This window comes from Taurulus bubalis (genome assembly GCF_910589615.1).
Source record: "Taurulus bubalis genome assembly, chromosome: 17".
In the NCBI taxonomy this organism is placed as follows: Eukaryota; Metazoa; Chordata; class Actinopteri; order Perciformes; family Cottidae; genus Taurulus; species Taurulus bubalis.
This window is the reverse complement of record NC_136605.1, coordinates 17,566,876-17,592,573: the sequence shown is the minus strand read 5'-3', so window position 1 is coordinate 17,592,573 and position 25,698 is coordinate 17,566,876. Positions and strand designations below refer to the sequence as shown.

Below are 25,698 nucleotides of genomic sequence, written 5' to 3'. Positions count from 1 at the left end.
ACAATAATAGAAATACATATATATAGAAATATAAATAGTGAACATAAATAAATATAGCATGGGTGGATATGTACTGTATATGCATGTATACATTCATTGTCATACAGCAGAATAATAGTTTGCACGTGTAAATAACGATATTCATTTTAACTGTAAAAAATATAATCTATCCTGTTATGTAAGGTGTTGGATGTTATAGTGCATGAATCCAATTCAATTCAATACAATTTTTTTGGTCCAAAATCACAAATTTGCCTCAGAAGGCTTTCAAATCTGTAAACATACGACATCCTCTGTCCCGGGACCTCATGGATTCAGGAAAAACTCACCCCCAAAAAACTTGGGAGGATCCCTCTCCCCGGATGAACAGAAGTACAATAGAGGTCATGTGTACACAAACAACATAACAGAGTTATAACACATTCAATGCAACTACTACTACTAGTACTACTACTATTAATAATAATAATAATAATAATAATAATAATAATAATAATAATAATAATATCAGTAGGTGTCGGGCAGGACCAGGTCCAGATAAAACCACGATCCATGTAAAAGTTAGTGATGTTCATTACTGGGTCATGAATTCATACAGAAGGAGAATCCAGAGCGTAAGAACATGTTTTGTAGGCTACTTCACTCTCTCTCTCTCTCTATATATATATATATATATATATATATATATATATATATATATATATATATATATATATATATATATATGAAGTAGTATATATATATATATATATATATGAAGTAGTACTATAAACTGTAATACAAACGGGTACCACTTCTGAAACAAACACAGTTGTGTAGGGCGCTGAAGTAATAAAAACGCGAGCGTTCAACAGCTTATGACAACTTCCGGTAGGAATATTTCAAAATAAAATCAGAATACTACACATGCGAGGCTGTCACGTGATTTCCATGGTGTTGAAGGGGGTAATTGATATATGCTACCGCGATACTTTTGCTTTGAAAGGTTGGTCCTATGTCGAGTACTCTCCAGCTTCAGGCGTGACGGGAAACAACTACAAGGACAGTTCTAGCTACTCGAGCCAGCTCTGCGTTTATTGTCTCAGTAATTCTCCAGGTACGTTTTTTTCGGTGGTTTTGTTCACTGGTTTTGTTAAAGTGAGAACAATTTCTCGAGTTGCGTTAAAGAGAACAAGACTGCTTTACGTTCAGTTGGTCGCTAGCAACAAGCTGTCATGCTAGTTAGCCCCCCCCCCGTTAGCATGCTAATGCCAGATTTGCTAACCGCTAATGATAGAGTGAGTGAGAGCTTGGGGGATGGGGCGGGTTTGATTTACGGTTTGTGTCATCATTTTATGTGTCACTAACGCTGGATTAGGTCACAACGTTCATATTGACTTAAACGTCTCCAAAAAAAGTCACACACATCACTTTACTTTAGCCTGTTAGCAAAGCTGACGATGGGTTTCTGGCTAAAGTTCGCTGGCTGGCGACGGATTCAACCCCCAACTCCTCACGTCTGACCTGGCTGTGCCTTGACGTTGTGCCTCAGTGTGTCATGAATAATATTTAATCTTGACACAACGATGTATTATAGCTTCATACTCATCGCTACGGCTAAGTGACTTAACGTTAATCGGGGACTAAATCAACTCTTTCTTGGTCGTCGTTTTCTCGTCAGTCTCGGTCCGAAGGGAGCATGCATGCTCGTTGTGCGAGCAGAGGTTGGCTTGGTTTCTCAGGTTTAACCCTGGACTCTTGTCACGGTGGTAACTTATTGCCAGAGGCCTCAGTTTGGGCTATTGTGTTAAATATCTCTGGCCTGGCAGGTTGACACTATCTGCTCACTTCATTTATGGCATGCAATGTTTCCAAGTAGCCTCATTTACACACAAGCAGCTTTCAGAATGGAGTAGGTGACCGATTTCTGAACTGAGATTGTCTTGCCTATTGTTTAGTATTTGTATCAGACATGCATGTTAAACATTTCCATTTCACCTTCCCTGTCTCTTCTTCCAACACTCTTATTGTCATGTTTTCCTGCCTGTTGCATCAACTCTTTCTCTCTGCTTTTCCACTTTGGTGCAGGTCCCACCATGCGTAGTCCGCATCTCTTCTTGATTCCAGCACTGTTGCTCTTCCTAGCCTTTCCCGTCTCCAGGGGACGCTACAACGATGACTTTGATGATGGCGAGGACCTTGCAGACTTTGATGACAATGACTTCGCTGAGTTTGAGGACATGAACGAAGATCCAGCAGCTGAGGCAGAAACTGCTCCTCCGCCTCGTGCCTCACCGGCCTCGCAGCCGGAAGAGGATGAAGATGAAGATGAAGCCACCGTGGAGCTGGAGGATGGCCTGGATGGCTTTGAGGACTCCGAGACTCAGGTGCATTGCTTTGTATTACTGATTACAGCACACAGTTTGAGCATATTTTTCAAAATAAATAATAATGTACTATTTATGGTATTTTATTAATTTATGCTGTAGCTAATTGAACTCAATGTTTCCTTTAGGATCAAGACATGTACAGTAAATATGACCAGGAGGAGTTTGAGGGGATTGGAGACATGGAGAAGACGGGCCACTCCATGAAGGACCCTCTCATAATCCACACAGTAAGCTGGGCTTATTGCTAAAATCTTCTCAGAGACCAGTTTCACACGCTGTCTTTATCTTATTGTCATCTGCTGAGGCTCTGAAAGTGCACATGGTTCCTTCTGCCTGCAAAGCATATGTTGTCATACTTATTGTGCAATTTACATAAACTTTTGTCAAGGAAACTTAACTGGCCTTAAGACTAAATCACCATTCTTTCATTCAAGTACATTGATACTGATCAGTGCTAGACCGGTTAGTGCTAAATTAATTTAATTTTGAAAGCATTGCTCTTTTTAATCTCAATATTACTTTTTCTAAATATTCTTTGTTTCACTTAAGCTACTAAAGTTCTTGTTGGACGAAAATCTTGTATCTCCATTATTTTTTTCATAAATTAATGCTATTGTTCACTCTTTATGCCCGTCTGTGCGATAGACAAATATTTAATCAATAATGCATATTAAAAAGAGCATTGACTAAATCTGGTATGTCCATTTGATCCTTTAACTTTTGGCAAAACTTCATACCTGCCAGGTACGTTTTGTGAGGGGATCTTCTGTGAGGCACTGCAACCGCCGGCAGTAGGTCGTCTTGGAAAGCGGTGAAGATGCTCACGGCTCCCACTGTGAGCTTTACAGCTGACCTCACTGCGTCTTGGGGTCTTAGTGCAGTTCTGATGATAAGATTCAAAACGATCAACGCTTGTTTCTCTGCAGGTTCCTGCACATCTGCAGAACAGCTGGGAGAGTTACTACATGGAAATCTTGATGGTCACTGGCCTGTTGGCCTACATCATGAACTACCTCATTGGCAAGAACAAGAACAGTCGCCTAGCTCAGACCTGGTTCAACTCACACAGGGAGCTTCTAGAGAGCAACTTTTCACTAGTGGGTAAGTTGTCTTCAGTATACAACACCGCAGTGTGTGAAAGCAACGGATGACATGGGGACAGTCGTTACAAAGCAGAGCTTGTGTTAATTGCTATGTGCAGGTGATGACGGCACCAATAAAGACGCGGTGAGCACTGGGAAGCTGAATCAGGAAAATGAGCACATCTACAACCTGTGGTGCTCTGGACGTGTGTGCTGTGAAGGCATGCTGATCCAACTCAAGGTATGAGAAGTGGATTTTATGTATATGACAGATTTGTGTTAAATATACCATCATGTAATGCCCTTTTCTTGTGGTCAAATCCAGTTTCTGAAGAGGCAGGACCTGCTCAACGTTCTGGCCAGGATGATGAGGCCTGTCTGTGATCAAGTGGTATGTGTCTGTCAGATAGCGACTCAATACACGCCTGTAAAGTGAAACACAAAATCTAGATGCACGGGACTGCTTCTACAAGTAGCCTCATAGTCATTGGCTCACTAACAGCGTCTCTCTGTTTGTAGCAAATAAAAGTGACTCTAAATGAAGACGACATGGACACTTTTGTGTTTGCTGTTGGCACCAAGAAGGCGATGGCCAAGCTCCAGAAGGAGATGCAGGACTTGGTAAATATACTCCACAACTTCTGCAAATTAAAAAATGCGACTATAAAGCTGTGCTTATTATACAGTACTATTGTTACTACATACAACTGGTTTATTTGTAGTTCGTGTTCACAATGTTACCCATTTAAAAACAATGGTCTTTCTCCACAGAGTGAGTTCTGCGGTGACAAGCCTAAGTCCGGAGCCAAGTTTGGGCTCCCTGACTCTCTCTCTATTCTAAGTGAGATGGGCGAAGTCACAGACGGGGTGATGGACAACAAGGTAATGTCTCTCTACGCCCTTCTCACACACAATGTTAGGTTTCAGAGTTCAACAGGGTTATTATAACAGGGTGTCTGCATCTGTTTTGGGTCTTTTTAAGATGGTGCATTATATCACCAATCATGCTGAAAAGATCGAGTCCATCCATTTCTCGGACCAATTTTCTGGTCCAAAAGTTATGCAAGAGTAAGTATTTATGTAATCTTTTTCTCTTTTGAGTGTCTGACATTGAAGTTATTTAGCTTTTAGATATTTTCTTTGTGATACTTAAAGTTCCCATGTGGTTATTTTCAGGGATGGTCAGCCCTTAAAGCTGCCTGAGACCAAGAAGACGCTGTTGTTTACATTTAATGGTGAGCATTTAGTCTCTCCTATCTTCACTGTCTTCACTGTCGCTCATAGCCCCATCATTTAATGTTGATGTTTAATGTACTTTTTTTGTTTTTTTGTGTGGGTAGTGCCTGGCATGGGCAACACTTCTCCCAAAGACATGGACTCTCTGCTCCCCCTAATGAACATGGTGATCTACAGCATCGATAAAGTCAAGAAACTCCGTCTCAACCGAGAGGTCAGCAGGATTCTAGCGCTTTGGGTTCCTCATATTGCAGCCAAATGACCACGCACTTATTTGATGTACCTTTTATCCTCCCGACATACACAGGGCAAAATGAAAGCGGACAGAAACCGGGCCCGTGTGGAGGAGAACTTCCTGAAGCAGACTCACGCTCAGCGGCAGGAGGCAGCACAGACGCGCCGGGAGGAGAAGAAGAGAGCCGAGAAGGAGAGGATCATGAGTGAGGAGGACCCTGAGAGACAACGTCGTCTGGAGGTCAGAAATGCCCCGAACAAAACTACTGTTTCAGGAACAGTTTGACCTTTTGGGAAATCTTCTTATTCTCTTTCTTGCTGAGAGTTAAACGAGCTGATTGATGACAGCTTTCTGTGTTTCTAAATGCAACCTTTTATGTTAATTTGCTGAAGTTAATGTACTTTTATGATTCTTGCACTTTTTGTTGAATACTGCAAGTCGCTTTTAATAAAAGCATCAGCTAAGATCTTTGTAATGTAAATAAAACGCATCTTTGTGACAATATATGTAGCTTAGCATTTAGACTGTAACCTGGGGGTAAACAGTTAGACTGGCTCAGTCAAAAGTAACAAAATCCACTTGTAAGAACAGTTTTAAAATATAAATTAAAGTGCTTGTTTTAAAGAGAATCTATATAGAAACCAAAGCTATGACCTTTTTTTTGTTCAGATTAAACAAATATAAAGCGCTTGTTAATTGAGCTTTAGAGGTTCTGGTAGGGGAATTTTTGATAGTTAGTGGTTTTCCACTATTTCAAGTCTTTAAGCTAAGCTAAACCAGCTGGAGCTACACATGTACTGTACATACGTGACAATCAATCTTCTCATCTAACTTTCAGCTTGAAAGCAATTTAATTGAAATCAATCAATTCTATTAAATGGAAGCACACAAATAACCTTTCAAAAATGTCTTTCTTTTTTCAGGAGGCGGCCCAGCGACGTGATCAGAAGAAGATCGAGAAGAAGCAGATGAAGATGAAGCAGATCAAAGTGAAAGCCATGTGAGCGACCACCACAGAGGGTACAAGCACACATGAAGGAGGTGCTCAGCTCGCCGCAGTCCAAGCTCTGGCTCACAGTCGCTCGCAAACAGACATCCTGTGCCTCCCGGTGTGTCAATCTCTGCTGTTTCTGTCCCCGCCTGCTCCATTTGGTGTGGCCAAACCCAAATGACGAGAGAGTGAACTGTCAAGTGGGAGGGACCTTTTTCCACCATATCACCACATTTTTTTATTGTTTTTCTGTCCATCTATTCTCTCCAAATTATTTGGCGCTCTGTTTGAAAGCTGTGTATCTCGGTGAGCTATTTAAGCTTCATCTGCTGAGAAAGAACACACTATTTGGTGGTTTTTAAGACACATTTTTAAAATGCATCACCGTGGTTTCATTGGAAATGTATTCGCATTAATATAATCTTGAAAGATAGTATCCAATTTTAATTTATATCTGAGGCTGGTTGCTTGCAGGCTGTTTCTAATGATTATCTGAGCAAACATAATAAAATGCACTGGAGTCTGTTGGAAAACTGTCTCTGTTTTTCTGTGTTGGATATGATTTACAAGGCCATTGATGAAACTCGTTCCATAGAAACTGATTCACAGAACTTCTGTTAATAGAGTGAAGGTCTGTAACGGGGACCAGAATGGGTGAGGCTTCATGCTAAATTTAACTTTGAGTTTGCGTCAGCAAACCCAACTAGATTTGGTTACATCAGCGTGGTTGATGAACTAAAATGGATACAATGACTGCGTTTAGCCAGATGTAACACTCTTAATAAAACTTAAATACGCAGGGTGCTGAATGGGATTAAGTTTAAATGGCATGACTTGCTAAATTCTGTCCTCGTTTCTGCGTTCACTCAAGTTTTATCTGACTTGTTCATGATTTTTGGGAGATAATGTAACAAGGGATCAGGCTTACTGTACATTGGCTGCAGAATATACTGCAATGTTATGTCTGAGCACAATTTGATGGTGCTCTTTTGTGGAAACCAGTTGTTCTAGTCAAATGTGACATTTTAGAATTTCATTTTTCTTTACCTATTTTCTAAAATGTCTTGATCAGTTTCATTCAAATTTGCTAACTCAATGAATCTACACCATATATATTGTTTATTATTATGGTGTACAATATTGGCCACTTCACACATGGCAAACATTGTAACACTATCTCTAAAGGATATTAAAAAAAAGATTATTTTGGGCCAGTTGCTGACTCCAACAGACAGTAATCAACCAACAATCTTCAGTATGCAACGCCGGAATGTAACTGTACATTTATTCAGAACCTGCACTAAAGTAAAATTATACAATAGTTGTATTTTTTTTGTTCTGTTTGTCTCTGTCCCATGTAAAGCGTCTTTGAGCATTTTGAAAAGCGCTATATAAAATGAATGTATTATTATTATTATTTTAATTATTTGACAGCTGCAGTTCAATATATTTAGAATATTTGAAATACAAAACCTGTGATCAGCATATAAAATGAGGAATCTTTGAGATTAAATTGCCAAACTAAAATAGTTCAAATTAGCCCTACCAAACTGCCCTGTATTACTGTAATCATCTTAATTTGTCAAACTAAAGCTGTCAGATAAGTGCAGTGAAGTAAAAAGCACATTCCCCTCTGAATAGAAGTAGAAAGGCATGACAAGAAAAGACTCAAGTAAGGTACAAGTACCACAAATGAATACTTAGGTACAGTATGCTACTTCAGTGAATGTACCCTGCCAACCCTTAACTAGCTATAACCTTTTAAATGCTACTTACACCTCAATGCATCACTAATAATTACATATGTAATAAAACACTGGGAGAAATTTAGCTGCTTAATGAGTAATTTTAATGTTGATACTTAAAGTAGATTGTGTTGATAATGCTTAGAACTGTGTACCACTACTCAAATTAGTTTGCGTTTGCTGAGTTGTCACTAATGCCACTAGTCGACCGATAGGGGGCGCGTTGGTCACTTCCCTGGACTTGGGTTGGTATGCGCATATTCAAATATATTTTTCTAACTGTAAAAAAAAGTCCATTCATAAAATAAAGAAGTTTATTAATACAACATATTTATGATGTTAATAATTTGCATACTGTACCTCCATGTTGTGACTTTGTTTTTATTTATTTTTTTGTATCTACTAATCGCGGTTGCCGAAAGTGCTGGTCAGGAATCGTAGGCTGCATTCGCATACACTGATGGAGAACAGGCGAGGCTTTCAGGTTGGTTACGCGATGGCCGCTCTCTCCACAATATAGGGATTTTAGAGCGAAAACAATGGCTTCTCCGGTCGGAAATGCGTTTTGTTGTTTGGACTAAGTACCGGAATGATAGCGGCATCGTTTTAGCTCGTCGGTTTTGCTTTCGCGCCGAATCGGAGACGTCCCTTTTCTGTTCGGGTCTCAGTGTTTTTCTTGTTCGTCTCCCGGGCCTGGATGTAGCTGCCTACTCTGTAGCGGCGGGCTGCTACTTTCGGATGAGCGGGCAGTAGCTTCCGAAGAGGTGGGGTCTGAATTTAGGCTGACCGGAGTTCAAAACAAGTCAGTAGAGCCTCTAAAACCGGTGCATGACTAGATTTCCACAGATTAAATGTTACCGTTGAGGGCGGATGAGGGGCAACACGAGCAGAGTTTGCCTCCTAACTTGGTGTTCTTGCTAGTTAGCATTAGCCAACGGCTGCGTTAACTTGCTAAAGCGAGAAGGCACAAGTCATTTAACATTGGGGAACGTGATCTAACGCGGGAGCTGCCGATTATGTTGATCGCGGGGAAAAGTTCGTCACCCGATGTATTGTGTGTTCAACGCGAACTCCGCTCCGACGTCGGAAAACATAGTTTCTTTGCATTTTGTCGGTGCAGCTAGCGTGTTGCTAACTGAACTAACTGGTCAGTGACGTAACGCGGGTCATTGTTTTGACAGCGCGCAGCATCTTAGTCCTGATTATTAACCCGCGTTGTCTGTTTCTTTATGTGCTCCGGCTAGAATATCGCTATTAAGCAGACAGTGGTCAGAAAAAGTTGGTGTTGTGCTAACTGATGTGACGCAGCTGCGCGCTCTGTGACAGTGAACCCGCTGCCAACGGACTAACATACTTTAGCTGTAATTACTGCAGCATTTCTCATCAGCTCGTCATTGTGGTGGTGGTGGTCTTGACGTGACCCGCCCCCCCCCCCCAAAAAAAAAAAATACAGTAGCTGCTGCATTGTGTGAACTCATGGCTGTCCTCTGACACTCAGCTGTAGGATGGATCCAGACGGTGGGGCAGATTCACAAAAAGCTGTCAGTCTGCAGTGGGAAAGCTACAAACTCGTCCAGGACCCAGCCACACGGAGGGTTGCACAGAAGATCTACAGATACGATGGAGTGCATTTCAGTGTGCCAGTGAGTTCATTGCCATGTTTGTATTCTCTGTAATGGGTGTGTGCCTTACATCATATATTTGAATTGCAACTTGTGTGATTCAAGATATAATACAACTCTATTAATCCTTGTGCAGCAATGTAAATACAAAGGGGTAAAGCGTTTAAATATATTGAGTGCAAATAAACGACAGAAAGCATCAATTAAGGTACAAAAAACAAAAGTACACAATGCCAGAAATGTAAACAGTCTATATTCAGTATGTGTTGTGAATATAACAGAAAGGTGCAATTCGATATATAAATGTGCCACAAAGTTAACGGCGAGGGTTCTGAAATGATAAACAGGTTGATGGTGCAACCCAAACTTGGGGTCTCTGCTCTCCGTCTTTCGGTGTGAGGTAGACGTTGTAAAGTTTGCCACGGGAATACATCTAATCTTAATTTTGCCAGGACTCTGGATTTCCTCCCGTGGGTGAATTGCGGGACCCTAGACCTCGGAGACTGTGGTCCAGGTATGCAGAACTGTCCCTGCCAGTGCCGAAGTTGAAGGTGAGAATAGCTGGTTGATATTCATTTTTCACATCCTTGCAGCTTTTGCAGGTTCTTTCCCCTGATTTTGTGTTATTTTCTTCACAGCTTGATGAGTTCTATGTGGGTCCCATACCACTGAAGGAGGTGACCTTTGCCAGACTAAATGACAATATCAAGGAGCCCTTCTTGGCAGAAATGTGTGCCAAGTTTGGTGAGGTGGAGGAGATGGAGATCTTGTTTCACCCCAAGACCAGGAAGCACTTGGGCCTGGCCAAGGTGTTGTTTACCAGCACCAGAGGAGCCAAGGACACAGTCAAGCAACTGCACAACACTTCTGTCATGGGAAACATCATTCAAGCTCAGCTCGATATAAAAGGTAAGCCTGAGGCGTCTTTAAAGTATGGGCTGGTTGTTAGTTATTACTGTGATGATTCAGACAATTTATAACAAATAATTGTGACGAATAATAAACATGTCATGCAGAGATTTTTGTTTAAAACCGTGTGTGTCCATCAAAACACATTGACACACACGCACATTGACACACACGCAGCCAGTGAAAAAAAGAACAACAATTTATGTCGTGCACATTGAACCACAAGGTGCAAATCTCCCCAAAGCTGCACAACCTTCTAAGTTTGTCATTTTTTATGATTGACAAGGTTAGGAATGTTTTACTGTGTACCTTGATATGTATTTACATGGTAATGTATTTACATGGTAATGCACATTCTCAATCACTTCTTCTTTGTCCAAACTTTCCACAAGCATTAGTACAAATCTGTCGAGCAGCGTTTGGGATGTCCTGCTAAATAACCCAAAACATACATTCGCTGCTTGGTGGAGCTAGTTAAACCTAATGGAGTTTTTCCATGAAGACCATGTCCAAAGTGGATTCAATGTATGTCTCTGGTGAGCTCATTTAACTGCTCTTTGTTTGTTTTTCTGTGGCTTTTGTTTATCTATCCAGGCCAGCAGAGGCAGAAGTATTATGACCTGATAGTAAACGGGTCCTACACTCCTCAGACTGTGCCCCTGGGAGGCAAGGCGTTGACAGAAAGGCTCCCGCCTCCGGCCCCAACACAGCCACAACCACAGCCTGACACGGTATTGATCCAGTAACATTGTCACTTCACTTACTTAATGACAATCTAAGGTTGATGACTTGATCAAATGTATGTTTCCTTTTTCTGCACAGTCAACAGAAACCAGACGGAGGCTCTCCAGTGATATTGCGGTTTTGGCTGCAGGGGTCCAGGCCCTCACATCTGGAGGCACCACCCCTTGCTCTGGGGATACTGGTTTCAGTGATCAGCGTCTGGACACGCCCCCCTCCGCCATTGCAGGCCCCTTCACGCCAGGCTCCTCTGCTTCCTCTCAGGGAGGTGGTGGAACTCCTTACAGCTCCAGATCTGGGACTGCTTTCTCACAAGACCCGGGCTTCACTGGCGGCAGGTCGGTTGTCACTATTTGACAGTTTACGTAAACATTTTACCTCTGCTTTGGGGATGTCATTGTCCTATACCTCCCTCAGTCAAGGCGGAGACACTCAACATATTTATCCGTTCAATATCAAATCGTAGTTTATGAGAATTTCACAAATCATTTATTTATTCGTCATTGTTCTTTATACCTTATCTGCAAATTTGTACACCGCTCATCATCCATTTGTTGTATTTGAATAGAGTTTATCTCAACTCTCACAGCAAGAGGAATCGCTTTCACTAATGTTAGCCACCATTTCATAATGAGTATTTTAACGTACTGGTACAACATACAGAATCACTGCTGGGTGAACATACATTTCTAAAGTAATATTAGATGATTAAATGTGTGCTTTTGATCAGTCAGCACAACTGGCATCGCTGGAAGAGTGACAGTCACAGAGTTTGTGAATATCAGCCATGATTAGGTACACACGTTTTAAAATGCTTCATTTGTGTCTTGCAGGAATACTGGCTACAACACTGGCACTTTGGGCAGCGGCTACCCTCCCCAGGACATGCTACCTTCCTCTTCCTCGTCCTCAGCAGTCTCTTCTACTGTCGGAGGATACAAAGTGTCTCGCTACTCGGAGGATGCACAGGAACCTTCGGTGTATCAGCGTGGTCGCCCCATGTACCCCCCGAATACAACCTTCCGTCCCAACGAGCCGCCCTGCTACCCCCCTTATCCCAATGTTGGAGGGCCCGGGCCACACATGGCGCACCACTCCGCGATGCCTCCGCCCCCTCTTGCCGCCCAATATGACCCGCCCCCAATGTCAGAGAGGGACCGCAACCGCGACAGAGACTCAGGGGGGCGCTACGGGGCGGCAGGGATTGGCTCCAGAAGGTCATCGTACCACCACCAGCAAGACACAAACTCTTCCACAAAGTACCATTCCCACCACTCCCATCACCACTCAGATCGCAGGGAGGAGAGGGGGTACCGGCGAGACAGCCTGGGCGCCCGATCGGGGGACCACGGCCACCAGAGACACCGCAACCACCACCATTCTCACAACCACCACGGCAGCAGCCGCAGGAGGAGCAGCCACGACCCAGACAGAGATCGAGACCGAGATAGAGACAGGGACAGAGACAGTGACTACTCCAACAGCTCTGACCCCAGATACAATTCTAACTCCTACCGCTCGTCCTCGAACAGCATGTCTCCTCCCCCCTCATCTTACCCCGCATTTTCCTCCTCCAAAGAGCCGGCCCAAGCCCCCCCTCAGGGATTAGACGCTTCCGCTCATCTAGGGGGCACAAGTCTCGCAGAGCGGGGTTCTCTGCCTCCGGTAGGTGCTGACAAAGACTACCACGCCGGTCACCACAGTGCCCTGCCTCCACCTCCCCCACCGCCTCCCCCCCTACCGCCAGCCTCAGTCATCGCAGCGGCTGTAGCTGAGACTCTTGGAACACTGGACTTCAACCAGGATAGTCCGGCCCGCGAAGAGCAGTGGACAAAGCCCAAGCGTCGTCCCAGCACCCCACCCGTGCCGCCAAAGACGCCCCCGCCTTCCTCCCCGCCCCTCCCTTCCATCGCTTCCTCCTCTAACTCCCCTTCCTCTACCTCCCTCCCCCACCATCTTCCCTCCTCCTCCAGCTCCCCACCGCCCCCTCAACGAGACTCGTCTTCCCCAGAGCCCGATTCCACAAATGAGAGTTTACCGTTCGTCTACCACAGCAGCAGCCTCGACTCTCGTATTGAGATGCTCCTAAAGGAACAAAAGGCTAAGTTCTCTTTCCTTGCCTCTGATGAGGAAGACGAGGAAGATGGGAAGGAGGAGAAGCAGAGGGGCGTACGTGGGGATGGAGGAGAGCGAAGAGGCGGGTCAGGTGACACGACAGGGGAGCACACGAGTGGTAGTCAGGTGGGAGACAATGGGGAGAAGGACTACAGAAGGAAAGGAGACAGAGATGCCCACAGAGGAAGGAAACGGGGAAAGGGGGGAGATGGAAGGAAGAGTCCCACTGTACATACAGCGACCATACCATCCTCTTCCTCCTACTCGTCCCACAATCTTTCCCCAAAGGAACCCCAGTCCCAGGTTGTTGCTGGGACTGGAGCTTTGCAGGAGCAATCTTCACAAGCTGGATCTGCTGATGCACAGAGCAGGACAGGAGCGCACACACCACCGTACAATGGACAGAGTCAGGTAAGATCAGCAGCACGGAATGAAGCCGAAAGGCTCAGACTGTTGCATTTTGTTCTGACGTGTGTACGCTCATAGTTCTCAATTGGTTATAAAGTGGTGCTGAACAATGCTGATGTTGATGTAGCATCAAGGCGTCTTATTCTTTTTTTGTAAGGGGGTTGTAACATTAGATATGGTGGGCAGCTTGTAGTGGTAACATGTTTAATGTATATTAAATGGCAAGGGTGCAGCATTTGGGGGGAACTATTAGCAGAAATATCATTTATTAGTTATCACTATGTTTTCACCTGAAACTAAGAATCATTGTGTTTTTGCTAGTTTTAGAATGAGCCCTTCATATCTACATAGGGAGCAGGTCCTCTTCAGACTCCATGTTGCACCGTCATGTTTCTACAGGAGCCCAGAACAGACAAACCAAACACTGATTATAGAGAAAGCCTGAAGGATAGAAGAAATAACTTCATTACACAGAAAAAACAAAATATGGTTAACCTCCTGAGCACAAACACATTTGACTGTTTGTTTTTGTGGTTACCGGATTCATATGTTCACAGTACATTTCCTGAGTCTGTGGCCTTTTGAGTTGTCTTTGCAGCCTCTCTCATCACTGTTAATGGTGGTGAAACACTTTGCCAACTTAACGCGATAAACTCTTCTTTCAGTCCTCCCCTCACTCCTCAGGGGAAGACATGGAGATCTCAGACGAGGATGATGAGGAGACAACCATAACGACGGTGACCACCCACCAGCCATCGCTCACCTCAGGTTCCTCGCCCTCTTCATCCCAGGCTGCCATGCCTTCGCAAACAACGGACCCCTCATCTTCGTCCCCACCCATCTCTGACTCTGCACAGCACTTTGGCACCTCCATGCACCCTCCCATACCTTCCTACCCTCCTCATTTGCCTCCTCCTCCCGGCTACTCCCTCCAGCCCCCGCCTCCCCCTGGGATCCCTCCTCTGCCCCACATGGAGCTGCACCCCGAGTATCCTCCCATGCCCCACCACATGTATGACTATGCCACGTCCATGGAGCTGATGACCCAGTACAGCGGTGGAGCTCCCATGTCTTTCCAAATGCAGACCCACATGCTAAGTCGCCTCCACCAGCTGCGCTTGTCGTCAGCCAACGACAGCCCAGGTCCTGGCGAGGCAGCCACCGCAGACTACTCCGCCTACCATCTCCACTCAATGCCCCCACCCCACACACACCACCCCTACATGGACCAAGAGGGGAGCGGGGCGGGTGCGCCCTACGACCAGGACCACTGCTACATGCCACACCACATGTCCTACGCCTACCCTGACCCGCACAGCACTCAGATACCACCCCTACCACACCATGGCATCCCGCCTCCTCACACTGGCTGGCCGCCACATGTCATACAGCCACACTACCCCGCTTACATGCCCCCACCTGGCTACGACACCATGCTGCCTGGGGAGGGAGACGAGTACAGGGCTCCAGGGGAGGAGATGCCAATGTTGGCTGAGAATCCGCATGAAGCCACGGTTCAGATGGTCCTGGGCACTCTGATCCAGGAAATGAAGAACATCATGCAAAGGGACCTGAACCGCAAAATGGTGGAGAACGTTGCCTTTGCGACTTTTGATGAGTGGTGGGAGAGGAAAGAGACTAAGGCCAAGGTAAGGGAGACGAATCGCAACAAGGCTGGTGCGGGTAAAGCTTTTAAACTCGCAGCTTTTGTTTTTTGTGTGACTGTAAGAAATACTGCATCAGCCAATTCTTTCAACATTTTTTCCCCCTTCACGTCGGCGACACACGTCGCCAGAGGCACAATGTATTCTGGTTGTCCCTCCGTCCGGTTCATTCTTGTCTCAGCCCTCGTCTGGAGGCAATCTCCTCAAATTTGGCACAAACGTGCATTAAGACTGGGATGATGTGACTAGAATTTGTTTTTTGGCCATAACGCAGGAATTTATGTTTATTATGACAATTTCACGCAAATGTTTAATAGGATGAAGTGATTACATTTTGGAAGGATATGTAAATTGCAGCATGGCTGGTTGGCGAAGGCAAACACCCGCAAGGCGTTAATTCTAGTTAAACGGTTGTTTCATTAAACTCTGACTAAAGTCCTTTGCTTAAAGCTGATTCTATGTTCAGAATAAAAACATTCCATCAATATTTTTACTTTACCTTAAAGGCATTGTTGCCACAATTAAAAAGCTAATCCTTCAGGAACTCGCTGCCTTTCAACGAGCAAGAGGATGTGTTGCTTTCCAAAGCTGCCATTACCATAACCATTTGATAAGTTTGAATTTGTCTTCCTCATTCTCAGTAGCAAGACAATGCTGCTTACCACATTGATCAGGAAACTGTGTTATACTGAAAAAAGGAATGAATACAAATGTTTTTCTCCTCCAGCCTTTCCAGACCATGGTCAGAGGGGTGTCTGCCTTACGGGACGATGAGAAAAAAGAGGACAAGGTCAGCCGTCCTCGGGAGCCTCTCACGGCTCTCGTGGATTGGGCAAAGAGCGGTGGAATGGAGGGACTGTCTCTTCGAGGAGCGCTACGACTGCCTTCCTTCAAGGTAAAAGCACCACACTGCCGCAGGTCTTGGACTGTATCTCCATGTTCAACAGCTCACACTGTGATTGGATAAATTACAAGACCGACATCTGCATCTCAGACTACATACGAACAGTTAATCAGCGAACGATCGACCGCGTTCAATCCACATTTGTCTGAGGGAGATACGGTCCTTAGTTATTTAATTGTCAGTGTTTTATTATGAACATAGACAATTTCAGTTTTTCTTGAAAGAAAAGGTTGTGTATGCTGTCAGTTTATAGTTCTTAGAAGGTAAGGTTTATTTCTATAGCACATTTCAACAACAAGGCAAAAAAACAAGATTTCAAAACGATTAAGAACATTCATTAAAACATCGGAATGGGCCAAGGCGATTGCATATAGTGCATCTCTAATATAAACGTACACATGCTGATTTTTGTACAAAAATATGGAAAAGCTTATTGTAGCTGTCACAAAGTACCAGAACCATACAAGTTAAAGTCCATCCTTGGCTGTGTGTCATTGATTTCTAAAACATTGTGTTGGTCTCCGCTTGTCCAGGTGAAGAGGAAAGAACCTCAGGAGCTTGAAGAGGGAGACATGAAACGGCCGCGACCTTCAACCCCACCAGACGAGGATGACGAAGGTTTGCTGATGTTGATGGTTTTAACAGAGCGGTTGCATTTATAGGCCTGCTGTGTATAACTCTTAAACTTGGTGTCTTGTTTCCAGCTGCTGAGGGCAGAATGCCAGAGGCCAACAGACATGGAGCTGAAAGGGAAAACAAGAGGAGGAAAAAGAAGCCAAGAAATCGTAAGCCATGGGAGCTCGGCAGTGAAGGAGAGGAAACATCAGAGGGCTCCTCGACTGAAAAGGTGCGTTTGTGTTGTTGTTTTATAGACTTTGAATTTGAGAGCAAACAACAAAATACAACATAAAGTTAAGAGCAACTCACACAAGTTATGTGCATAAATGAGTCCTTTGGAAAACCAATTTATATCAAATGTATTTATTAAAATCGTAACATTCATATAAATATGAAGGTTTTGGTGCGCATTAATGTAAACAGTTGGATATTTCATTTGTTTTGTGTTTGCTCAGAATTGTGTTCTTGCTCATATTGATGGCTAGATGGCAGCATTTCACTGTGATCTGTTAGTATTTTAACTACGACCTTTTTTATTTGTAGGAGGATGAAAGTGAAAAGGAGTCTGATGGTAAATCTCAACCCATAATCTTATTACTACGTCTGTATTTATTAGGTTTACTCTGAGTAAAGCAGTAATGATACCAAATATGTTTTCCTCTTTTTTTTTAGATGATGCCCTTAGTGTTGATAGTGATGATGAGAGCCTCTCTTCGTCCTCTGAGGGCTCTTCCTCCTCAGCATCCTCGTCTTCGTCTTCCTCTGAAGATGAGGATGAAGAGGAACGAGAGAGGGCTGGGAGTGAAGGGCCAGACACCATGGATGAATCGACCGTGGACAGCACAAACGAGAAAGATGCCAGGTATGACGTGTTGGGGTGTTGGCTAATGTCTTTGCTCATAAATTAGTAACTAAGTCAACTTTTCTTTGTGTCATCATTATTGCTGACTTCAATGTCTTCTTCTGTTTTTCTCAGGGAAAATAGTGCAGCTGCTGTTTCAAAGGCAGAGGTCAAAACCGGTTAGTCCTCATCAACATCATTATTAAATGCAAAAATGAACCACAAAGACTAAACATTAAAGGAAGATCTTGTCTTTATCTAAAAAGCTGCTTTGCTAAGTTTGTTTCGGTGTTTTAAAACTTTCCTATTTTCTCTCAGATGAAGCCAAGGACAACAAGGCCGATACAACAGCAGCACCTAGCAAGCGTCCTCCATCGCCCCCGTTCCCGCGCCCTTCGTCCCCTGTTGTTCTGGTTCCGCCGCTCAAGAAACGCAGGAAGACCGTCTCATTCTCAACAGGCGAGATCGACAGCAGAACGCAGCTGCCGACGGCGCCGTTATCTCCCTCTCCCTCTCAACTGGCGGGGGAATCGCCCCTCCTCTCCCCTTGCAGGCCTCCAGACTCCCCCGTTGCTTCTTCCCCGTCCCCCTCGGCTCGTCCCGCTCAGGGCATCCAACTGCTCCCCTTTGCCTCCAAGCCAGGGGAAGGCAATGCCCTCATCGTGCCCCCATCTGGACGAATCCCAGATTTGGATGAGTCCAAAAGGGGACTTCTTGTTTCTCCTCAGATATCCCCGGTCAAATCCCCTGGAAAACGGAGCGCAAGCAAAGACTCGCCCAAATCTCCCGTCCCTCCTGTCATGGTGTGCCGCACCGTGCAGAACCTTCCGTTGGACCACGCTTCTATGTGCAGGATGGCCTTCGAGGAGGCCCCTCCTCCACCTCCCGTCAACAAACGGTCCAGAGGCAGGCCTCGGACGACCAGCTTGTCTGCGTCGTCCTGCCACTCCCTCAGAGAGGAAGACGAGGATGAGGAAGAAAGAGAGCAGAGGTTGAGACTCAGAGAGCAGCTGGGGGTGAAGTGCCTCCTGCAGCTGGCCTCCGCCTCAACCGCCGACCTGTCTGTGTTGGCGGACATAGCCCTGAAAATGGACCCTGACGCTGGGGACTCGGAGGAGACGGAGACGTCTGATGAGGCAGAGGAGCAGAAGATGGAGGATGCTCTCTTCTCTCCAGAGTCACTGGCCCTGGTTATGAGCCCAGAGGGTGTCATTGTACGCATGGAGCACAACTACTGCAAACACCCTGTTCTCCCAGTACCATCTGGTACCAAAAGGACTTCCTCCAAACAGGACTCTTCCGTCTTACTCCCAGCAGACCTCAACACTATTTCTGGAGTTCTTGAAGCGCCAGAGGAGGTCATCGGTGAGGCGCTACCTGCCAGAGGAGATACAGGAGAATACTTGTCTACAATGGGGGTGCTTTGTGAGGCTGAGGATGCGGGCCAGGCTGCATCGCTACCTCCATCGTCCAAGAAAAAGACGGTGGTCGGCAAAGGTTTCGAACTTGAAAAGGACAACAGCAAAAAGAGGAGAAGAAAAGACAAAGAGAACCTCGATGTTCATCTCGCACAAAAAGCAAAGGAGCAGCCGGGCAAGAAACAAAGGAAGCGGAAACTAGAGGTGCGTGAGACTTCTGTTTAGTTCCTGTAAATGTTTGTGGAGTCTTAACCGTAAACAATTTGTCACAATGCGTGTGACACGTCAGAGATGTGAATCATCTGTCGGTCCAGGTTCAGCTTTGTTATAATGGCACGTTATCTTTTGGTAATGTCGTCACAATTTCCCCCAGGAGAGTGTCTCATACATGCCCAACATCTCCCAGCTATATGTAATTATGATGTTGGGCTTCTAGTCAATGAGAAAATCAACACGTTGCAGAACTACAATATAATTGGAAGTAAAAACAAAACCAAAAAAAACTTTGTTCTGCGGCTATTGTATTCATTTTGGATTGTGGCCAGAGGAAGTTTTTAATGGAGCAGGTAGAGTTGTTGTCCTCTCGATAACAATAACACTGAGTCTTTACAGAGCTGCTGACGAAGCGTCAGTGTTTTATGTAAAAAAATTGCAAAACCAACGTTTAGGACTGATCATTAAGTTTCACCTGCTGAAGAAAGTCGCCCTCTAAAGCCACACGCCCTAAAATGATCATTATGAACGTAAACAACAAACTACTATTATTACTCACAGCTGTCAGACGAGCAGCTTGTGGAGGCTGGTGACGAGCAATGTGCTCAGACAGGCTGGTAGCCCGTCCAATCATTTCACAGATACCTGAATAGACACCGTAACCCTGGCTTTCATGTGAACAAGACGTGAAATAAACTAGAAACTAAGAGGCAACAATGGATGATTAAAATGTATCTGCATGTGTCAACACAGCCTCAGTGCTTGTCCATAAATGTGTTCAATCACAGTTCATTGGCAGTAACATTCCTCTTCCTCTGTGCAGGACTCTGAGGAAGAGGTGGACGTGGAGGAGCTTGAGTCAGGCGAGCTGTCCAGCTCCGACACAGAGGACGAGCTGGCTGATGACTTGAGGAAGAGTGAGCGCCTCTTTCTGCAGGAGGCGGGGGTGACGTCATCCCAGCGCTGGCCGAAACCCGTCCCGGCCGCACCCGAGCTACCAGCCAAGAAGTACGACAACCGCAGCGAGTTTGAGCAGATGACCATCCTGTACGACATCTGGAACTCCGGTCTGGACGGCGAAGACTTGACTTTGCTGAGGAAGACGTACGAGAAGCTGCTAACGGACAACCACAGCTCTGACTGGCTCAATGATACTCACTGGGTCACCCACACTGATATCCTTTTCAAATTACCTTTGGAAATGAACCGCTCAGTTCCCAATGTCCAAACAACCGCTATCTGTTTTCAATCAATGCTTTTTGTGTGTGTGTGTGTGTGTGTGTGTGTGTGTGTGTGTGTGTGTGTGTGTGTGTGTGTGTGTGTGTGTGTGTGTGTGTGTGTGTGTGTTCATATCACTGTGTGGTTTCCTGCTATTGTCCTTGACCTTTTGAGCTGCACTTACCAATTTGCCAAACCCTCGGCGGAAGAAGAAGAACGCAGGAGGACAGCTTCGTGAGCATGTGACCGGTTGTGCCAGGAGTGAGGGCTACTACGCCATCAGCCGCAAGGAGAAGGACGTCTACCTGGACCTGGACCTGCCCGAGCAGGTCATACGGGAGGTGGAGAACGTCGACAGCTCGGTAAGCGTTCTCCCATTTCCGAGTGTAGAGTGCTGCAGAATGAGTCCCAAAACCCAGAAAGCACATTTCCGGTTTCCTCGTCATCTACTCACTAGTCCGCCTTTACAGCATCTTCGTGTCGATACTCGCACTCTTGCAAACTGTTATAACGCAATTTTGTTTTCCTAAAAAATAACCTAGATATTGCTCCTGATGGACAGTAATCCTACACACCAAGTCAGTTATGTTTTGCACAATTTTTCAGCTGCTATGTTGAGTATGGGACTGAGAAAGCTGATCTTTCCTGCTGTGGGGTCCATGCTCGCTGTGCCTACTTGTACCAGGTTGCATTGCGCTCAAACGGCATTTTTGCTCCACTGAACTCGCAAAACATCAAAGAAGGAAATCTCTGTCTTGGTTGTTGTTGTTGGCAACAGCATCTAACAAAAACTGCCAAAGCTGAATGATTCAGATGCCAATGCCAACAGACACTAAGTAAACATCCTGGTCCATCACATTCTCTGCACTCGTTTGTCATTCTCGCTGTTGGAAACATAACACAAACAACAAGAAGGAAGGCGTGTTTGAGTGACGTCGCTCCTCACTTTAGCGCTCTGTAACTTTTCCTCACGCCGAGTACATTATTCGTCACTGCTGAGGAAAAACTAAAGATGTTGCAGCTGTGTCCCAGAGACACAGATCATCAGTAATAACTGCATGTTGCAGCCATTTTTACACTGCATACCTGACCTTGATAGGTGGACATACGATACGATTTTTTGACTGTAGCTTCGAAAGAAAGAGGAGTTTGCTTGTGTCGAAATTCACGGGAGGAAAATCCAAGCGTGGGTCCAGATGACCACACTGCGGAAGGAATGATGTTGTGCCTCTCAGTGCTGGCTCCGTACACACACTTCAGGAGGTTTAGAAGTTGCTTAATGTGATACTATTATTATACTGGTGGTTTATATGACGCTTGATACCCATCAGGAATTCAAGTAACTGCAATCTGCCCACAGCGGTTTGGCTCAGAATACCTGGAAGTTTGGGGGTAATAAGTGCGTTTCCAAAGGAGAGGGATGTTTATTGATTTGTGGAACAGTGATGTGTATTTTCCAAATATCACCACGAAGCACAATGTAGTCAAGTAGTCTTCATCATATCAAATAGAGCCCAGCATCTGTCTTCACGGGGCAGTATAGCAGTAATCCACTACAATAACAAAACAAAAATACAATGTTGGGGGTTAATGAGTTTATAATATGGAAGCAGACATTCAAAAACCTCAATATACACTTTTAATGTAAAGAATGTCGTTCAGTCGCCCTGAAACCTCAAACCCATTGCCATGTACGCATATGTATGCCAGGTGCCTTTTTAAGTGCCTTGTCGCTCTCTCTCACTCACACACTCACACACTCAAACACACCTTCATAATTGTTGTTATTTTCAGCATTTGGTTCTTCTGTTTTCTCAAGAAATCCTAGTTAATTGGGTTACACCCTCCATATGACACCATCTTATTGTTTGTAAAAGTAGTATAGTTTGCTTATTTGTCATTTGCAAGCAGCTGCTGATAGTTTGGTGTTTTCGAGGGAAACCCCTCATATAGTTGTGTTACGTTACTATGCAACGCTTGGATTCCACAGTAATGGGTTTTCCATTCTGGCCTCGAGCTCTGGCTCAAAGAGGTTTCGGACCGCGCCGTTTTTTTTTGTTATCCGTGGCGTATTGTTTTGATGTAACCTTTGTACAGTAAAACTGACTCAAAGTAAGAAAAGCTAAGTAATTGGACAGCAGTCAGCTTGTGATGTCCTGATCAAAGCAGCACAGCAGCTGTCTCGGTACTCTGTGATGTGGTTTATTCTTCCTGGAAGAGTTAAATGTTATCAAGGCACCGACTGCAGTTTTCTTCTTTCGGGTACAGATAATATGTAATACAGCTGTTCAGGTTGACTGTTTTTTTTTTTTACTTTGAATGCCACCCTCCTCTTCCGGCAGTCAGGTTATTGTTCAAACACTTGGCATTCATCCGTAAAGCTGCCTCCGCTATTCCAATACACACAAAAGCAACAAAAACAAATGCCACAGCGGCACATTAATGTGAGTCTTCTGTGAGTTTCTAGACTTTCATCTGCAATATTGAGTTATTAAGTACATAGGGACCTTTTTTTATTATTATTACTAACATTAAAGCATGAGCTGTAACAGGTCAGTACTTGTTATTGGGATAATTTCATTGATTTTGGCATTTTTCCGGAATTGGTAAGGAAAACTATAAAATAACAACGTAAACGTCACATCTGTATTTGTTGGTTGTTTATTGTGTCACACTAGACTGTAAGCAGCGATGAAGTGGTTGGGTCTAAATTTAGTGTCGCTTATAGTAGAGAAACTTCCTCAAAACATTTCCTCACAGACTTATCTGCCTTCAAATAAACCTCACCCACACTAACATGGTTGCACTGTTGCGAATTAAGGTCAAAGTATTTCTCTGGTTCAGTATTTCGGTTCAAGGCCCTGCTACAAAGTGAGACTGTGTCATTGGCCCCTCTGTAAAGCTCTATTCTGTCTGTTTCCCGGCAGGGAGCCAACCGGGTCCTATCGGAGAGACGTTCAGAGCAGCGCCGCCTCCTCACCGCCATCGGCACCACGGCCGTTATGGACTCCGACCTGCTTAAACTCAACCAGCTCAAGGTGAAGACGATCTCATGTGCCTCAGTCACGTTACGATTACACTTTGTTGCGTGTGTAATGAAGTGTGATTATATGAGGTACATGACACATGTGTGTATATGACACATGTAGTTTAATCACAACATTAGAGCTATTTATCAACCAACAAAAGCTGGACCCAGGTGCCTTTTCAGAGGCGCTGTATTTAAAGTGAAGTTGCCGACTGTGCACTTTTTAGTCGTGGATGTCATCAGTCATGAGCTCGTTCGCTAGGAAGGCGTTAATCCTTCAACGCAGGTGCCTGCTTCTCCTTCACATGTCACAGAGCTCACCCTGTGTCGAACACACAGACAGGAACTGGTCTCGTCACCAGCAACAGCCTAAACAAGGGCGGCGGTCATATTTTAGGGTGGTGGCCATTTTTCTCTAGAACAAGTCAGAATCTACTCTCTGACGCATTAAAAAAAAAGCAAGAGTTTCATGAAATCCCCAAACATTTGTATCTGTTTTATTTGTTGTTCATTGTTTTTACCGAGACCTTACAGTGAGTCTTTTTTGTCCTTCTGCAGTACCGCAAGAAGAAGCTTCGCTTCGGCCGCAGCAGGATCCACGAGTGGGGCCTGTTCGCCATGGAGCCCATTGCTGCTGACGAGATGGTCATCGAGTACGTGGGTCAAAACATCAGACAGGTACTGCCTCAACACACACACACACACACACACACACACACACACACACACAACTTACTATACATCCCATGCACTCAGTATATTGTCCAACCGTTTATTAACAGTTGTGTCCACTATTGCTGCTTTATTGATTCAAAACGCACCTTTTAAGAGTTCTCGCTGTTGGTTTGACATCGAACCGGTGAACACATGTTTGTGTGTTTTCAGATGGTGGCCGACAATCGGGAGAAGCGGTACGCGCAGCAGGGCATCGGGAGCAGCTACTTGTTCCGAGTGGACCACGACACAATTATAGATGCCACCAAGTGTGGCAACCTGGCACGATTCATCAACCACTGCTGCACTGTGAGTCTGAACATCCGCCGTCAACACCTGTCCAACAAGTAGCCGTTACAAAGTCTACTTTGCTTTGATGCTTTTGTGTGAATGAAAAGCTCATTGCCTAATTAGACCAACTGTGTTTCTATAAACGACTGCAGCTCATTTCTCTGCTATAAGTAACAAATGGTATTATGTAAACGGTCTGTCATTGTGAATGCCAAAAGGGATCAAATATTTTAGTTTATTGCAGTTTATTTTAGTTTATCAAAAGAAAATAACCCAATTAAAGACTCATTCTACGACCGACCACTAAATTCTGTTCTCAAATTAAACACTTTAATATCTGTCCATGACTTGTCCAAACATTTATCAGTCACTTTTTTGGACCACTTTTTCTCTTCGACATGGATTACAATCCATCCCAAAGCACTTATTTTAACAGAAAATAAATAACATTTAAAGCTGGTTGCTGACGTACAATGTAGCATTGAAAGGTCTGCACATAAAACGCATCAGGGATGCATTGCATCACTTCTAGCAACTGAAAGGAGAACAATGAGGGTGAAACGGCATCGCCAGTTTGTTTTAACTGAATATTCTCCGGTTTGAAAACACACACTGTGTGTAAAGCAGTCAAGCACCAGAATTTGGCATGTTTTAGGATGGCTGGTAGGACCGTCATCTTGATACCCAGCCCTCGCTTACAGGCTATGCCATATGACATATTATAATTAATGTCATGTTTTCCTGGAGCTCATCGGTCTCTCGTTGCTTTGTTCCTCCAGCCGAGCTGCTACGCCAAGGTGATCACCATCGAGTCCCAGAAAAAGATTGTGATCTACTCGAAGCAGGCCATCGCCGTCAACGAAGAGATCACCTACGACTACAAATTCCCTCTGGAGGACAACAAGATTCCTTGCTTGTGTGGAACAGAGAACTGCCGCGGGACACTGAACTAGCCGACGCACTTCTCTTCCTCACTCGCCAACGAGTCAGCTGGACCCGGACGTCCGCCCGGTCCACCCTCCTTAGAGCGTACCTCGAAACAAAGCCACCCTCTGATTCCTCCCCCACCTCCCCGTCCTCACAATACCCAGGAAACAGAGACACACACACACTCTTGCACTTTTCATGCACACTTTTCATTCACTTGGCCTTTTCACAAGCCGGTGTGTGAGAGGTTTATTGAGGGGGGCCTCTGCTTCAGCATTAGCTCTTCTGTGGCAGTATTGTATCCATCGGGAGATCTGTTCCAACCAGGAGGCTCCGTGCAGCCGGGGCATGAAAGGTCTTTATATTCCCATGCCAACGCCCGTTTGAAGGAAGACCCCAGAACAGAACG

At 44.8% G+C, this 25,698-nt stretch overlaps 2 protein-coding genes across 2 annotated transcripts; both read left to right on the top strand.

The window, feature by feature from the left end:
• The first annotated feature begins 990 nt into the window (after positions 1-990).
• On the top strand, positions 991-6,440 carry ccdc47 (coiled-coil domain containing 47). Its single transcript, XM_079232714.1, has 13 exons — positions 991-1,096; positions 2,068-2,366; positions 2,495-2,596; positions 3,296-3,470; positions 3,571-3,692; positions 3,777-3,842; positions 3,971-4,072; positions 4,223-4,333; positions 4,434-4,519; positions 4,628-4,686; positions 4,792-4,901; positions 4,995-5,162; positions 5,846-6,440. Exons 2-13 carry the CDS (start codon positions 2,076-2,078, stop codon positions 5,924-5,926), a joined length of 1,473 nt encoding a protein of 490 aa, XP_079088840.1. The 5' UTR covers positions 991-1,096; positions 2,068-2,075; the 3' UTR covers positions 5,927-6,440.
• A 2,723-nt stretch (positions 6,441-9,163) lies between these two features.
• On the top strand, positions 9,164-25,436 carry setd1a (SET domain containing 1A, histone lysine methyltransferase; the record flags this gene model as incomplete). Its single annotated transcript, XM_079233697.1, has 20 exons — positions 9,164-9,301; positions 9,733-9,831; positions 9,919-10,189; positions 10,784-10,920; positions 11,012-11,268; positions 11,764-13,456; positions 14,119-15,102; positions 15,845-16,012; positions 16,555-16,639; positions 16,726-16,868; positions 17,183-17,210; positions 17,312-17,501; positions 17,616-17,659; positions 17,799-19,102; positions 19,935-20,286; positions 20,504-20,691; positions 23,257-23,367; positions 23,916-24,035; positions 24,243-24,380; positions 25,142-25,436. 20 exons carry the CDS (start codon positions 9,164-9,166, stop codon positions 25,313-25,315), a joined length of 6,624 nt encoding a protein of 2,207 aa, XP_079089823.1. The 3' UTR covers positions 25,316-25,436.
• Between the last annotated feature and the right edge of the window lie 262 nt (positions 25,437-25,698).